The sequence below is a fragment of the Coffea eugenioides genome, chromosome 3, assembly GCF_003713205.1.
Source record: "Coffea eugenioides isolate CCC68of chromosome 3, Ceug_1.0, whole genome shotgun sequence".
Classification (NCBI taxonomy): domain Eukaryota; kingdom Viridiplantae; phylum Streptophyta; class Magnoliopsida; order Gentianales; family Rubiaceae; genus Coffea; species Coffea eugenioides.
This window is the reverse complement of record NC_040037.1, coordinates 7,249,661-7,266,385: the sequence shown is the minus strand read 5'-3', so window position 1 is coordinate 7,266,385 and position 16,725 is coordinate 7,249,661. Positions and strand designations below refer to the sequence as shown.

The window sequence follows — 16,725 nt, the reverse complement described above, 5'->3', positions numbered from 1 at the left end:
TAGCTACATATGTACCTTACTTTTCCCGTACTAGTGAGGTGAAAGAAACACGTCCTGCATATTTGGAGGACTCAATGCTAGTTAAAAAAAAAAAAAAAAAAAAAATTCATCGACATCATTGAGACGGCTGCCTTGCTCATCCATTCGCCTCGAGACGTCATAACAATACCTCTAAGAGAAAAAACTAATTTAGTCCCTCGAGGTTTCATAACAAATAATTCAAGAGGAAAAAAAAAACTAATTTAGTCCCTCGTATTTTTAATTTCGATCACTTTGGTCTAATAAGTGATGCAAAAAAAGTTTCCCCACAGCACATAATAAAATGCGTTGCATTCTTGTGTAATGGTGGAAACTATGATATTAATTTTTTTTGGGGGTTGTGTAGGGAACTTATATTCATGCTCAATGCAAAGCTTCAACAATCACAAGTTGGAAAATCTTGCACAATTCATTACACAAAAGCTCATTTTGGGCAAGGAGAGAAGAGAGTCGCTCGCCACGATGGAATCACATATGCTAAGGAATGTCTAAGAAATCTTACAAGTAGTAACATCTTAATTAATATCCCAAAATAGGGATGTCAATTGGGTTTTATGAGCCAGATTTTGGCAAATTCAAATTCGGCTCATAAAATAAATGGGACTTTCGACTTTTATGATTCGAGTCTAGGTTAGAAGGCTCAAGCTCAACCCATCATTTAGTACGAGTTTTGGACTCATATCGTACTTGATCCAAGTTCATAATTAAGTACACAATTATACACAATATATTAATATTTATGAATTATTATAAATTTATATAAAAATTATTAATAAATAAATGTTATATTGTGTGTGTGTATATATATTACATATGAGTTATCCGAGTTTTAATCGGACTTGAGTTTAGTAAAGTACAAACTCGGCTCACATTTAATTCGGTGTCTAGGCCAAGACCTCGGCCATTAATGTCGCATGTAATATTCAAACCATCAGGCTCGTAGAGATCGTTGATGATGATTGCAGTATACTGGACGATATCAGAATAAGCAAAGAGTGCATATGCAAGGGCAAGGAAAGCAACTAGGGAGAAATAGAGTGTATTTAGAGGCCATTTTTTGAGGCTTATGATGATGTTCTTCTTCTGCTGCTTTGAGGCTTTGGAAAAGAAGTCTTTAAATAGGAGAAATTTGTGGCTTCGTGGTAATTATGGTTTAATGATAATTCACTGTATCAATTAGGAGAAATAGATTTGATTGGTGAACATATAGGTCCAAAGTAAAATATTTTAGGTTTTTCTAACCGGGTGTTTATTGGGTATTTATTAACACACCTTAAATTCACCTAACCTATCATGTATATATAGATACTAACAATTATTACCCTTTCTTATATTTATATACTTTTCCTATTTAATCTTATATACCTGCCCTCCCTTATATTTATTCACTTTTCCTAATCAATTTTATATTTTAAAAAATATGACATCTAAAATATATTTTAATGAGTGTCCAATGGATATCCGCTAAACAAATCCTTATTTTAATTAATTATCCATAAATATATTGCCATAAATTTGGTCCCAAGTATAGTCTTTTATATCTTGAATCCTAATGTTTGTTCTTGCAAGAAATACCCAGAAAGAGGATTATTGTTTCGGGCAACAACTCCTACATCTGAATTTAGTTGACCCAAAAAATCTGAAAGTTCATTGGTTTTTCTATAAGTTGAATGTGGTCATCTGGAGGAGTTGTGTCCTTGTTCAGACTATTTGCGGAGATATTATGGCTTTTGACGTAAACCGGAGGCAGAAAATGAAATTTCAATTTTAATGATTTCTTTAACAAGCGTTCAATGGGCATAGACACCGAAATCACACCTAAGTTACCATATAAATATGCATGCTCACATATATTATACGCCTTGTGTTACGATACTTTATTAAATTAATTATATTTTTTTCAAAAAATTAATAGCTGAATCCCTCTTAATGAGTGCCCATTAGGCACCCGTTAATCAAACCGAATTTCAATCTCTATATTACCTCCAAATTAGCGTATTAGACATTAATGAAGAATGAAAGTTGGAGAGAGTTAATGTGCTAAATTAGTTTGCTTAAAAGATACTAAACTTTGCTAATAACTGATTGAGATTGTCCTAGAAAGTCATGGAATTTGCTAATGGCTGCTGTTAACAAAAGAGGAGTAAGGTTTACAAATAAATAGATAACTCCTGCTAAATATTAGCAAGATTTTGTTAAAACAAACATAGCCTTCCCCTTTTTTTTCTTTTTTTTTTTTGCTAAAACAATAATAACTTTTTTGGTGTACGCTAATAATCCTTTGTTAGCTGCTTATCTTTGTTCCTCGATTCTTAACAATCCTATTTACCCTTTCCACTTCGACTTTCCCATTCTTTTAGGTGAAAAATAAAAAATTAAACCTTTGATTCCTTTGAAGTCTAACTTGGCCTCCATTTGACTGAAGAAAAAGTCATGACTTTACTCTTGGGACCCGACTCTTTTTTGTTACTTACTGAAACCTTACCTACCAACACAAACAAAACTTTAACAATAGATAAAAAAAAAGAAGTTTTCAGTGATAATTGGATAATATTTTTTATGGTTAATTCCACTTTGCACCCTTTTAACTATATCAAAAGTTTTACTTTGGTCCTTAAATTTTAAAATGAGACACTTTAATCTCTAAACTGTAATTTTATTCCATTTAATTAAGATTGTTGAGGAGGTGGAATAGACTTTTTTATTTAAGTGAATATACTTTAGGGACTATAATAGAAATAATTTTATAATTTGAGGACTAAAGTGGAATAAGTGACATTAACCCTAATTTTTAACAAGAAGAAAAAGTAACTCTCAAAGTGACAATAGGGGGAAATATCCTAGGTAAGCGTAACCCCTCTTAATGAGTGTTCTATCTTTCTTTTTCTTTTTTTTATTTGGTTTGTTCTCAACCTTGTCAATTGGCAACTTCTACACTAATTCTACTCCTATTTTAACTTATCTGAAGGAGGGCCTAACTGGGTTAGGAGGATTAGAGGAAAATATTCCCACCTCTAAATCAAAATGGTGTAATACTATTATACAATCTTTGCATTTAATAGAAGTCACATATTAGTGACAATTGATAGGAAGAGGCAAGATTCGAACATTTGAAACCTTTGTGGTGACCGACAGCCCAAGAGACCATTGGTTTGTTTTTCAAATAAGCACACAAATTTGTTGTATTATGTCCGGTAAATGTGGAAAAGTGCTCGTCGACTGCCATTCATTGGCGGGTAAGGTGATGATGGCGCTACAGCAGCAAAATCCTACATCGAAAATTCTTCCTCTTCTTCCTTTTTCTAATCCTTTTTCGGCTAACTCTGAGGCCACTGTTGCATTTTGATTTATCATCATTATAATTTTTCATGGTGACAGCCAACTATAAATTCCTCGAGTAATTGAAAGGAGGCTCCTATTACCTACTCTCTTCTTCCACTCATCTATGATATCCTCTCACAGCTCCTAATCAATTTCCTTATGAAATTCATGTGCATTTCGAAATCTTGCGATTCTTCAATCTCAAGCACAGAATTCATCAAAATCTATCCTAAAACATCGTCTCAAACCAGCGTCGACACCGCTCACCATAAGCTAATCTTCTCTGGTTTTCCTCCCTCATTGGTTGATCACCTCACAGGATGTAATCTTAACTTTGCATTGAATGCACTTGTAACTGAGACAACCAACGTGGTACTATATCTCGTCTATGCATTATTGGTGACTGAGGTCAATATTCGATACCTAGAGGGCATAAGGTGACAATTTTGGGTTCATGTAACTGGCTGGTTTGCATTTCTAGCCAGAAGCTATGTAACTGGTTGGATTGCATTGGAAACCCCACGATTAGAAAAGGGAGGAAACTGCCTAATTGGGGTTTTCAGTTTCAGATTTCTGGTCTACAAAATTACAGGTTTGGATGTGTTGAGTGCATGATTATTACAAAGTTGTCACCCTCTTATGACACCATTGATATGTCACATGTCACAAATTGATCCAAACCCATGAATTATTTTAACTAATGCAAACCAATTTCGTAAATTTCTTTCGGCACTTTCCTTTGGTGTCATTAAGTTTGAATTAGTTAGTCTTGCTTTTTACTTTCTTTGATTCCAGCTACGTCCTACTCTTATATACGTAGCAGTACGATTTCTACGTGTTTTTTTTTTCCTACTGAAAATAAAAAAGAAATTTAAGCTTTCTGCATCTTAAAAGTGTTGTGCATCTCCCTTTGATCTTGTGACATTTCTTTCCTTTTTGTTCCTGAGGCCAAGTATTGTTGCTTGGTTTTTCTCTTGTTCTTCGAGGGCTCTAGATATTCATTAGTTGTGCCAATTTCTATCTCACCCTTTATTTTCTGGCAAGGTGTCAATACACTGCTGGGGATATTCACACTCATGTGAGAAAAAGATTGGTACAAGAAGTGGGACAGAAAGACCATATAATTTTTTGGGCTTCAGCAGCCCACTCTAAATCAGCCAAGAATGGAAACCAAGGCTGTCAGTGATAAACTCCCAGTTGAACTGATCTTTGAAATCCTCACAAGACTCCCAGTCAAATCCCTTGTGAGGTTCATGTGCGTCTCGAAATATTGGCATTCGTTAATCTCAAGCCCGGAATTCATCAAATCTCATCTTCAAAAGTCATCTGAAACAAGTGATACTGCTCACCAAAGGCTAATTTTCTCTACTTCCATGTACATAGTATTCAATCCTGAACTCAAAGAATGTGATCTTAACTCTGCATTATATGCACCATCGACTGGGGCAACCAACATGGAATATCCCACCTATGAATCCATCCCTCATCCAACCAACTGCTGCCCCAGTCCAACCAACTCTGAGGATTTCCAGCAAAATTTTGAAATGTACGAGGCAAAAGCAGTTAAGGTGTTGGGTTCGTGTAATGGATTGGTTTGCATTGCTACCCCAGAGAGAGATTTATTTTTGTGGAACCCATCGATTGGAAAATATAAGAAACTACCTGATTCTGGTCTTGAATTTAAGTATTCGGATTCCAAGAGTGTCTACAATTGTGTTCCTGCATATGGATTCGGGTATGATGAGTTGCATGATGATTACAAAGTTGTTGCAATTTTAGGTCGCTGCTTGGCTCTGGATCCGGATGAGGAAGTGGTTAAAGTTTATAGTCAAAGGACTAATTCTTGGAAGAGGATTGAGGATTCGAAAAAATGTCTTCCCCTAAAAGATTGGTGCGTTAATAATATTATCGGTGGCACATTGTTAAATGGGAAGCTTCATTGGACTGCAACCTTTGGCAGTCATTACCACCGTTCCGAAAAGAAAATCATTAGTTTTGATTTGGCTTCTGAGACATTTGGGGAGGTAGAACTTCCGGAAAATATGGGACAGCCAATATATCCAGAGGATCCTTTCTATAGATGGACTATAGGAGGTTTAGGGGGAGGGTGTCTTGCTCTGCTTTGTGATCATAATCAGGAAAAGACTGATTTGGATGTTTGGATTATGATGGAGTATGGAGTTAGACAATCTTGGAGTAAAGTAGTTTCGGTTCGCTATGCTGAATATCGTGAATATATGTGTAAATTCGACATCCTTGTTCAACCTGTGCTCTCATCGAAAAAGGGTGAAATCTTGCTGAAGCTTGGATCCAAGTTGGTGCTTTACAATCCACAAGATAATTCTTGGAGGGAACTTCACATTAGTAACATGCCAGATGAGTCAGGTTTTCTTAAGGCGGATATCTATGACGAAAGTTTGGTTTTGCTTGATGCCAACGATGGATAAAACTAAAAGATCTGATTATCTTCTTATGTCGCCTTACTTTTGAGTACTCAATGGAGGGCAAAATGGTTTAAAACTGAGTTCATGAATTTGTGTAGTTTGCAACATGATTTTGTATTGGTGGAGTGGATGGTATTCACACGTGGTTTGTAATTTGGTCCTGTGCTCTCTGCCAAAGTATTTGTTCTTGTGCAACACGTAATGCAAAGTAGTGTTTGCACCATACGAAATATGTGTTTCTATTTATTAAACAATGTAAAATTTTTGGTCTTATGAGGCTTTAATTTTTTTGATGTCCATCAAGAATTTCCATGTTATTTAGTAGAATCTTTTCCATTTTACACACATGCACACACTTCAATATATATATATATATGTGTGTGTATATATGTATGTACGTATAAATTAACTATAAGATTCATGGTTCTACTCTCAAAGCGTCCATTTTCTTTTTGCTATCTGTACCTATATATGGAGTCGGAGTCTCCCTTTGAAAAAAAAAAAATCACATGTACCAAAGCTTCTTTTTGAGTCTTAACTCTATATATGTTGATTATGTTATTCGTTTTAATTTTTTTAGTAGGAGGGGAGTGAAATTTAAGAAACGAGAAGATGAAAGAAGATTTAAATTCAAAATCTCTAAATCCTAGAATGTCAAGTTTAACTATTAGATCAAGACTTTCTCGACTATGTTGATTATAATGTTATCCTATAACGATTGTTATTGTTTCCATCATTAATTCTGAAACAATTAGAGACTGAATAATCACAATTTGTTAAAAGAAATTTGTGCAGCTGGAAACATGAATTTTTGAGTACCAAATAATCGATAATTAAATGGCTTGATGTAAGAATATTATTCTCTCCATCCCATAGTCAATTTTATATTTCCACTTTTTGAATGTCTAAAATGAGAGAGAATTTCTAAAAGTTGACACCACATTGAATTAACTTTTCCATTTTGTCATTTGATCAAAAAGTAACTTTTCCCACCTGCCTCATATATAATTTCAAAGTTTGAATCTAAGATCTTGTTCTCAATTGATTTTCAACACCTGATTTTAGATTATAGAAATGCTGTTTTGTTGTGTTTTCAATTGCTTTTCAAATCCTCAATAAATTTTTTGAGTAAAAAAAAAAGCTGAAAATTAATAAGAAACACCTATCTTGGATTTTTTTTTTTAGTTCTGATTTTCTAAAATTAGCTTTTTACAAATTCCGACGCCATTGGGAACAAGACCTATGTACAACATTGTAAATTCATCCAAACCTATCTCAAGTCTCAAATTGTGGGATATTAAGAGTTCTTGATTGCTGGCGTTTGGCATTACTTCCTAAAAAGGCAAAACTCAACTTTTATGACATTTGTATCCTCGACTCTCTAGTAACTAAATTAGTACTATCTATCTAATTCACTCAGGATACCAGCTGAAGGCGGTGGCAAGCAATTAAGCCTTTATGGCCTATGTTTTCTGGGTACCAGAAAAAAAAAAAAAAAAAGCTTAAAGTCCAAGTTGCAATTGTTCTTCATGTTTCCTTTGGTTGCCGCAAATTCCTGTGCAAGTAGTAGCACAATGAAACACAAAGTTTTGTGCATCTGTTGATTGGTTTCTTTTTTGGGTGTCAGCAGCCAACCCCAAATCATGCAAAAAATGGAAAGCCAGGCTTACCAACAAGGCTCCCAATGATCAACTCCCTTCTGAACTTTATTTACGATATAATCTCACGGCTCCCAGTCAAATCCCTTGTCAGATTCACATGCGTTTCCAAATCTTGGCATTCGTTAATCTCAAGCTCATAATTCATCAAAGCCCATCTCAAAGCATCATTTCCTCCCCACAAGCTAATTTTCTCTACTTTCATGTATATAGTACCCAATCCTGAACTCGAAGGATGTGATCTTAACTCAGCATTATGCATGCGCACCCATCACTGAGGCAACAAACGTGAATTATTCAACCTACGATTCAATACCTCGACCAATCAATTCTCAAGATTCGAAGAAACATATCCAAGAGCAGTTAACGTATTGGGTTTGCATTGCTACCCAGAAGCGACACTTATTTTTGTGGAACCCATCCAACAGGAAATACAAGAGACTGCCTGATTCTGGTCTTGAATTCCAATACACGGATTCTACTGCCGTACATAGCTGTCTTCTTACATACGGGTTTGGGCATGATGAATTGCACGATGATTACAAAGTTGTTGCTAACTTAGTTCTATGCTTGGTTCTTGATCCAGGTGAGCAAGTGGTTAAAGTTTTTACTCAAAGGACTAATTCTTGGGAGAGGAATCAGGGTGCCAAACATATTCTTGTTCTACAAGATTGGCGTGTAACTACTAAAACTGGTGGTACATTTTCAAATGACAAGCTTCATTGGACCCCGAATTCAGGCAGTTATTACCACCGTTGTGAAAAGGAAATTGTTAGTTTGGATTTGGCTAATGAGAGCTCTGGGGAGGTTGAACTCACAGATCATATGGGACAGCCGAAATATCCAAGGGATCATTTCTATAGATGGACTATAGGAGGTTTTAGAGAAAGGTGTCTTGCCTGTTTTGTGGTCATAATCAGGATAAGCCAAAGTCGAGAATTGTAACATAAAATAAGGATGGCAACAAAGAAAAGTATGGTACAGGAGAAACTAAAGCTTTTAATCTATCACATATTCAAAACTCCAAATTTGCGGACGGTTTTCCTAATTTTACCTCAATCTAACTCCAAGCCCTTAAACAGAAATACAACCTATTCCAATAGTAACATCTAAACCCAATTCAACTTTGATACTAATTCTAATTCTAGTTACCAAATAACAAATCAATTTCTAAAACCACTAAAATTCTAAATAGCTTCATTTAAATAACAAATCAACTCCTAACACTACTAAAATTCTAAATAGCTCGATTTTTTTTTTAGTCAACCAAAGAAAAATTCCCTCATATGAACTAATAAGTTAGGTCAGTAGGATAAAATGCAACACGGAGAAAACTTTGAGGTGGACTGATTATTTAACCTGTTGTCAAATGAGATTGGGAAACCAACAAATAGTGCTTTCTTAGTCCGACCTCCAACTGGTGAAATTGGCTTTTTAGCTCATTTTTCTTAATCAAAATTTGATTTTAGCTCCATTACTATTTATCTTCTTCTTCTCCGTTTAGCCCCCTGTCGTTTCTTCCTTTACCAATCTTTTGAGACTTTTGTTTTATTTAATTTATTTAATATGTGTGGTGGCAGGCAAACCTAAAATCAATTCCTCAAATAATGGAAAGCACAGCTCCCAAGGTTCCCCATGGTCATCTCCCTCCTGAACTCATCTTTGATATCCTCTTACGGCTCCTAGTTAAGTCCCTTTTGAGATTCACGTGCGTTTCGAAATCTTGGAATTCTTTAATCTCAAGCCCTGAATTCATCAAAACCCATCTCAAGGAAACATCTAACGCCCGCAATACTGCTCACCGTAAGCTGATTTTCTCTAGTACTTTTTCCCCTGTCCTTGATTTCCTCACAGAATGTAATTTTGACTCTGTGTTATATTCTCCCACGATCGAGGCAACCGACATGGTAACACATATGGTTGCATCATCCATGACTGAGGCTACAAAAATTCAACATCCCGCGAAAAAATCAATTGATATTGTGGGTTCATGTAACGGGTTGGTTTGCATTGCAATGGAATACACATTCAATCCGTTTGCTTCAGATTCTATCCGTGACCTATGTTTTTTTTTATGGAACCCATCGATCAGGAAATACAGGAAACTGCCTCAATGCAGTTTTGGTTTTGATTTCGAGAATTCTGATGTGGCAGCATATGGGTTCGGGTATGATGAGTTGCATGATGATTACAAATTTATCGCATTTTTGCGTGTCCGTTCGCCTGAGAAAATTGCTGAGGATCATGATGTTGAAATTTATAGTCAAAGGACTAATTCCTGGAAGACGAATGAGGTTTTCAAAAAATATTGCTTTCTGCCATTTCAAGGGGGATATTTTGTTGATGGAAAGCTCCATTGGAGCGGAACCTTTCATCACGAGGAGGAAGATCACTATCCTTCATACAAAATTGTTAGTTTTGATTTGGCTGACGAGACTTATGGGGAGATAGAACTTCCAGAAAATTATAAGAGAAAGTCGAATGCTTTGAGATGGAGTATAGGAGTTTTAGGGGAAGGACGCCTTGCTTTCTTTTGGCTTCATACTCCCGACCTAGATGTCTGGATTATGACTGACTATGGAGCTACACAATCCTGGACCAAAATGTGCTCGATTCGCTATCCTAAAGATCTTCAATGTCGGCTTGGATTCCACCTTAATGTCCACCCTGTGTTCTTATCAAAGAGGGGGGAGTTATTGCTGAAAGTTAAGTCCCTTTTACTACTTTATAATCTAGAAGATGGTGCATACAAGATTCTCGAAGTGAGATCTAAATTGCGGGGTTTTCGTGGTATTCTTAAGGTGGATATGTATGATGAAAATTTAGTTTTGCTGGATGCCCATGATGGATAAAATAGCTTATTGTTCCTTTACTTTGAGTGCCTAAATTAGGAATTTCCAGTGCCTTGATTTTCGTAATTTGCTAGATGATTTAGTATTAGTGAATGATTATAATTACCAATTAGTATTATTATAAGGTGTTACAAACTGAGTTTTGTCATGTGATTTTAGCAAAATGTTTAGATTTAATGCAAGCTACTTTTTGCTAGTGCAAAGGTTGCTAGTCATGTACAAATCATGTAAGTTCCTAGTACAGCATTATTTTTGTATGTCGATATCCTCAAAAAAAAAATTCTCAGAAAGTGCTTCTTTATAAATTATTATAATCCCAAATGAAGTCGTAGTATGGCTTGATTCATTGGTTTTTGCTCACACCAAATTAAAAATATGTAACAATAAATTTTGTAAGTTAACTATATATAACTCTTCCAAGGGTATAATATTAAAATTTTACAAAAAAATCCTATTAAAGGGATTCTTATGCATAACATGTTTTCTCCTGTTTGTACATGCTACTTGAGTTAAAGGCTCTATTTAGTTTTTTTTTTTCTCATTAAGATTAGTTATGACATAAGTAGTTTTTGAATAGTTTCCTTAGCCTTAGAATTTTTAAAAGGATTAATTTTTTATACACTGACAATATATACACTTTCACCATTATATGTATGACACCTAATTCAAATTTAAATTTAAAACTCAAATTTTACATATGTGTCGTATATCTAATCGTAATAATATATATATCGTCAATGTATATAAGATTTATTCTTTTTAAAAATCATGCTTTAAACTTTAACCAAGTTGTGGATGTACAAGGAGCCTTTTCTTGGCGAAACCTACCCATTCTTTGTCAATATAAGTGCATTCAGTTAATAAGGATGAATCACTTCTTTAAAAAAACTGTTTTTTTTTTCCCTTTTTTTGTGTAATATGAGAACGGTATTTGTGGCTGATTTGTAAGAATTCCTATAAGTTACCATAATTTGGGGTATGTCTTGACCTGTGGTGATGATCGAAATTAAATCCATTCAAACCCCTTTTTCTACCAAAAAAATTTTATTGATTCTTTTGCTATTGAATTTATCGGCAATAGAAATAAAAACTGATCTTTTGCCCAAAAAAAAAAGGAAGGTATTAGTTACTTTATAGGAAAGGGGTAAGATGCTATAAAAATGAGTTAAGCGGGATAAAACGTACCCTAGTGTAATTTGTTTCGTTGTTAAATTAGTTTAGGAAACAAATAGGGCTTTCTGGATCCAGTCTTGTTTCCAAATTTTCATCAGAATTCGGTTTTAGCTCCTTAATTTATTCGATCCTTGACGCTGTATCTTCTTCCCCAGTCTGTCACCCTCTGTTGTTACCTTTTCTAATATTTTGAGGCTTTTGTGTTATTATTGAAAGTATATTTTTTGTGGTTGCGGCCAACTTTAAGTTCCTCCAATAATGGAAAGCAACGCTCCCAAGGTTTTCTGTGATCAACTCCCTGTCGAACTCGTCTTTGATATCCTCCTACGGCTCCCAATCCAGTCCCTTTTGACACTCATGTGCGTGTCGAAAGCTTGGAAATCTTTAATCTCAAGCCCGGAATTCATCAAAAACCATCGCAAAACATCATCCAACGCCTGTGATACTGCTCAACGGAAGCTAATTTTCTCTATTTCCTGTCCCCCAGTCTATGATTGCCTCACAGAATGTAGTCTTTACTCTGTGTTGTATTCACCAACGGCTGAGGCAACTAACATGATAACTGATCCAATCTTTGCATCATCCGTGACTCAAGCTACAAATATTCAACATCCAGCACAAAAATCAATTGAAATTGTGGGCTCGTGTAACGGGTTGGTTTGCATTGCTATCAGGGAGACCCGGGGCTGGACTTTCTTCAATTCTACAGATGACATGTGTTTATTTTTGTGGAATCCATCGATCAGGAAATACAGGAGGCTACCCCATTGGGGATTTGACTTCGAGGAATATTCTGGTGTTGTAACATATGGGTTCGGGTATGATGGGTTGCATGACGATTACAAAGTTTTCACACTTTTATCTAATAACTTGCGAAAGAATTTGAGAAGAAAAGTTGTTGGAATTTATAGTCAAAGGACAGCTTCTTGGAAGATGGATGAGGATTTCCAAAAACATTTACCCCTAGACAATTGGTCTTTGCAAGATACTCGTGGCGGCCATTTTGTAAATGGGAAGCTTTATTGGGCTGCAATCTCTAACGGGTATGGAGACGACCGTCCTGAAAATAAAATCGTTAGTTTTGATTTGGTTGATGAGACTTACGGAGATATTCAACTGCCAGAAAATCATATGGAGAAGGTGAGCTTTTGGGGATGGAATATAGGAGTTTTGAGGGAAGGGTGTCTCGGCCTGCTTTGGCTGCATGATGACTTGAAGCATCTGGAAGTGGATATCTGGATTTTGACTGAGTGTGGCATTAGACAATCTTGGACAAAAATGTTTTTGATTCGCTATCCTGAAGATCCTGGACGTGGATTTCGATTCGACATTCGTTTCCAACCTGTGTTCTTACTAAATGGGAGTGAATTATTGCTAAAGCTCGGATCGAGGTTAGTGCTTTATAATCCAGAAGATGGTTCATACAAGGATCTTGACATCAATTATAATTTGCCAGATGCAGAGGGTGATCTTAAGGTGGACATGTATGATGAAAGTTTAGTTTTGCTTGATGGCCATGATGGATAAAATAGCTTCTTGCCTTATGGGGCTTCACTTTCAGTACCTAAGAATTCAAGTGGATTGATTTTTGTAATTTGCAAGAGGATTTGGTTTTAGTGAATAATTATCAGTTAGCATTATCATAATGTTATCAATTAAGCTTTTTCATGTGCATTTGGCCAAAAGTCCTACGCTGTTTTCCATTTCATACAAGCTAGTGTTTGCATATGCAAGTCTGGGCAGCCAAGTATGAATCATGTGATTTGTTACATTGATCTGGGTACAGTCTTAAGTTTTGTATGTAGATATCTCAAAACATTTCTGATACTATATATGCATATTTTTGTGTAGAGACATTTCATATATGTAGCATAGAATTTGAACTCTCATGTTTTAACAAGAAGATTGATTGACGATTCAAAAAATGAGAATTTCTTACGACAATAAAGACTTTAATACAGCTCAGCTGGACTCTTCAGTAGACCTTCTAGACTCTCTGGGGAATTTCCAATTAATGGTCCATATATAATTTACTAGACAAGAATTACTATCACAAGAAATTAACTAATAAAACACCGGTAACTACATAACAGGTCGAGTTTAGGCTGGAATTGAAAATTTCGAATTCAGACCCCTTTTAGACTTCGATCCGACTCATATATTTTACGGGTTTTGATCTTAGAGTCCCGGAACTGGGTCTGACGGTGTCGAAAAATTCAGCAAATGTTTCCATCACCAGATCCCAAGTGGCTGGCTATAAAAACAGGTACAGGTGCAGCGTCTCTCCCCCTTCACCATAGAGCCATTAACTGCTTAAGAAATGGCGGTCTCTGCTACACACATTCTTCTGTTTATCTCCATGCTAACCTTAGCAGCCTCCTCATCAGCAGCATTTGAAAATAGCTGCACCATAACTGAGCACTCCTATGCCAATGTCCACATTAAGATGATGATGGAGAACAACACCGCACCGGTGTTTCTCGATTGTATGGTTGCCGGACAGAATATTTTCGAAGGCGAAGAATTGCATGGAGGAGATATGCTGAGTATCAAAATCACCCACAAGGGTGTTTATACTTGCGGCGCAGATTGGACTCGTTATGGAGCTGAATTCGAAGCCTTTTGCCCTGCAAAACATAAACATGGACTCCACTCCACTTTATTTTGGGTCATTTCTGAAGAAGGAGTCTTGATGAGTTGGAACAATATTGATTTCACCTTTGAAGCTCATTGGCTACTTCGTCGCTAGATTTGGAGAATTCTGTATGGCTTCTGAAGATGGAAGATTTCCTAGTATTTTCAAAGGGTTTTTTCCTTTTTTTTTTTAAAATAAATAAAACTGTAATAAGAATATGAATTGCTGGAGAATCGCATATGCCTTCTGCAATCGCTATTCCACTGAGTTCAAGTACTATGTGGTTGTTGGGCATCGATTTAAAGATGTTTAAACAAAAAAAAAATGACCTGTATAAAACATAGAACATGAAGAGACCTTTGTTATATCTGCAAGTGTTTTTCATCTTCCACCAAAACATTCGCGATTATTTATATCTATAGGGATATTAAACAATCGAGCCTAAAAGATAAAAGATAGACATATAAAATATTGATAGACTTAAAAAACAAAACAAAACCCTTTGAAAACCTCTCAAAGCTAGTTGAATTCTAAAGAGAGAAAAAAATTCAAGGGATAATTTCAGAGATCTTCCCTGAGGTTTCTGATTATTTCACTGGCCTCCATTTAGGTTTTAAAAATTACATTAACCTCTTTTGAGATTTATTATCTTGTAATATTTAGGTCCAACCAACATTTTAAAAGTGATACTAGGAAAGAGAAAATAATATGATTTTTTTCTTTTGTCACTTGTCTTCATTTATTTTTAAATTTCAAGTTCTTAATTAAGTTATTAAATCTTAATAGTGATTAGAAAATTGAATGGATGAGATGCAATAGGAGGCATATCGTTATACATTGCCCTTTCCACTCGAAATTGATCTGTACTTGTAGATACGGTACACTATCAGTGTACAATGTTGTAGACTGATATGAGTAGACCACATAAAAATTATTTAGGATATAAAAATTAGCAGGTACATATATTTCTTAACACGCATATCTTCGCAAGGATAAAATGAAAAAATAGTGTATTAGATGCTGCAGCAGCTAGTGACCTGCATCCAGAAAGAAAATCTGCATGCGTGTCTACCAATGGGCTTACAACGGCGATGGGCCGAACTCGCGCCATAACTGCAAGCCTGGAAGGCCACAAGTCATGGGCAAACCTCTACAGGTCCATAGTCCCGAACACACCACATCATTCACATGGAATAATTCCAACAGCACAAACAAATGAAAAAAATAATTAAAAAAAAAAATTTTAATTCATGAAAACGGTTTTCTCTTATATTTCTGCGTTTTGATTACGAATTTAGCTAAGTACTTTTGGCCAGATTTTCTGCAGAAAATCTGTAGTTGTAGAAATTTAAAATCCTACTATATATATATTAGCAAAAAAAAAAAAAAAAGCATGCAGCTGACGATATTTACATATGCATATCAAGCCCACGTTTGATCTGCAGACAACGTTAGTTTCTTCATGAAACATCTCGAGTTGTAGGTTTTTACCAAACCAAAGTTTCCAGCAGCTGTGCTAGCAGTTTTAATTGAGTGCCATGGCCATCATGATCCTCTACACCTTTCCCCCCACCACCATTCAAAAACCTGAAAGACCTTGCCCTGATCAATTTGTTATTTGCATGCTGTGGAATTGAACTCGCACTCCCCCTTCCAATGAGCAGGTGGCGCAGGCATTCCTTCTTCGCCAAATGACAGGTGATCCGGTGTTATATATCCTGCTGTGTATGACTCCAACAATGACACAGCCTTACCATAATTTGATTCATTCCAAACTCCTATGCAACTCCAAAAAACTAGGAGAATGCATGGTATGCAGAGACAGAACCTTCTGGGGATTAGCGGATAGAAAGCCTGCAGGCTTCTGCTCCATTTCTTTGACATCCTGCTCTGATAGTTTGGCTGCAAAACCATTTGAAAACATGGTGATAAGGATATATTATTAGAGGTACGTGCTTCATTTGAGCTTTAAGTTGTTGTTGTTGGGAGAAAAGAATTGTACCAACTCTCGAGAACTTCATTTGGCATTGAAGAACTTTTGAGGTGGAAAACTCCAGTTTCTGATTCAGGCAATTCCACATGAACAATGTAAGTCCCTTCTGCCCAGTAATTAGAAAATATTACTTACTGCTTGTCTTATCAGCTAACGGGCTACTCTATTGCACCTACGCTTCTCTCAGGGAAACGGCTGGAAACCGGGTAAGAAGAGAATTCAAGACCTCCTATTTTCCACTACATATATATATATGTATCCCTCCAAATAGCTAATCAAACTACAAGAAGTCAACAAGTAAACAAAACTCTTGGTAACAGAATTTGTTTCAAATTCCTAAAATCTACAAACGAACAAGCAAAATAAACTATTGTTTTAAATTCTTGAATTTCTGGACAGATTGTCCTCGTTTGCAATTTGTTTAAAAATGTACTTGCTGCTCCATCAAAATGTTATCTCGGAACCTTATTTTTGTCACTTGTCCTTGCATTTTATGCAGCGTCATCGGTCCTCCACCATGTTTAGCAGTTACCAAGAATAATTTGGATTAATTGGCTTGGAAAAAATTTCTTACTTGTTTTTTTGGAGCTTTAATTAAGAGATGAAGATT

At 35.8% G+C, this 16,725-nt stretch overlaps 2 protein-coding genes across 2 annotated transcripts; both read left to right on the top strand.

The window, feature by feature from the left end:
• The first annotated feature begins 9,069 nt into the window (after nt 1-9,069).
• LOC113765904 (F-box/kelch-repeat protein At3g23880-like) lies at nt 9,070-10,314 on the top strand. Its single transcript, XM_027310146.1, has one exon. It carries the CDS (start codon nt 9,070-9,072, stop codon nt 10,312-10,314), a length of 1,245 nt encoding a protein of 414 aa, XP_027165947.1.
• A 1,431-nt stretch (nt 10,315-11,745) lies between these two features.
• On the top strand, nt 11,746-13,014 carry LOC113765902 (F-box/kelch-repeat protein At3g23880-like). The gene has a single exon (XM_027310145.1). The coding sequence runs from the start codon at nt 11,746-11,748 to the stop codon at nt 13,012-13,014; it is 1,269 nt and encodes a 422-aa protein (XP_027165946.1).
• Nucleotides 13,015-16,725: the final 3,711 nt, after the last annotated feature.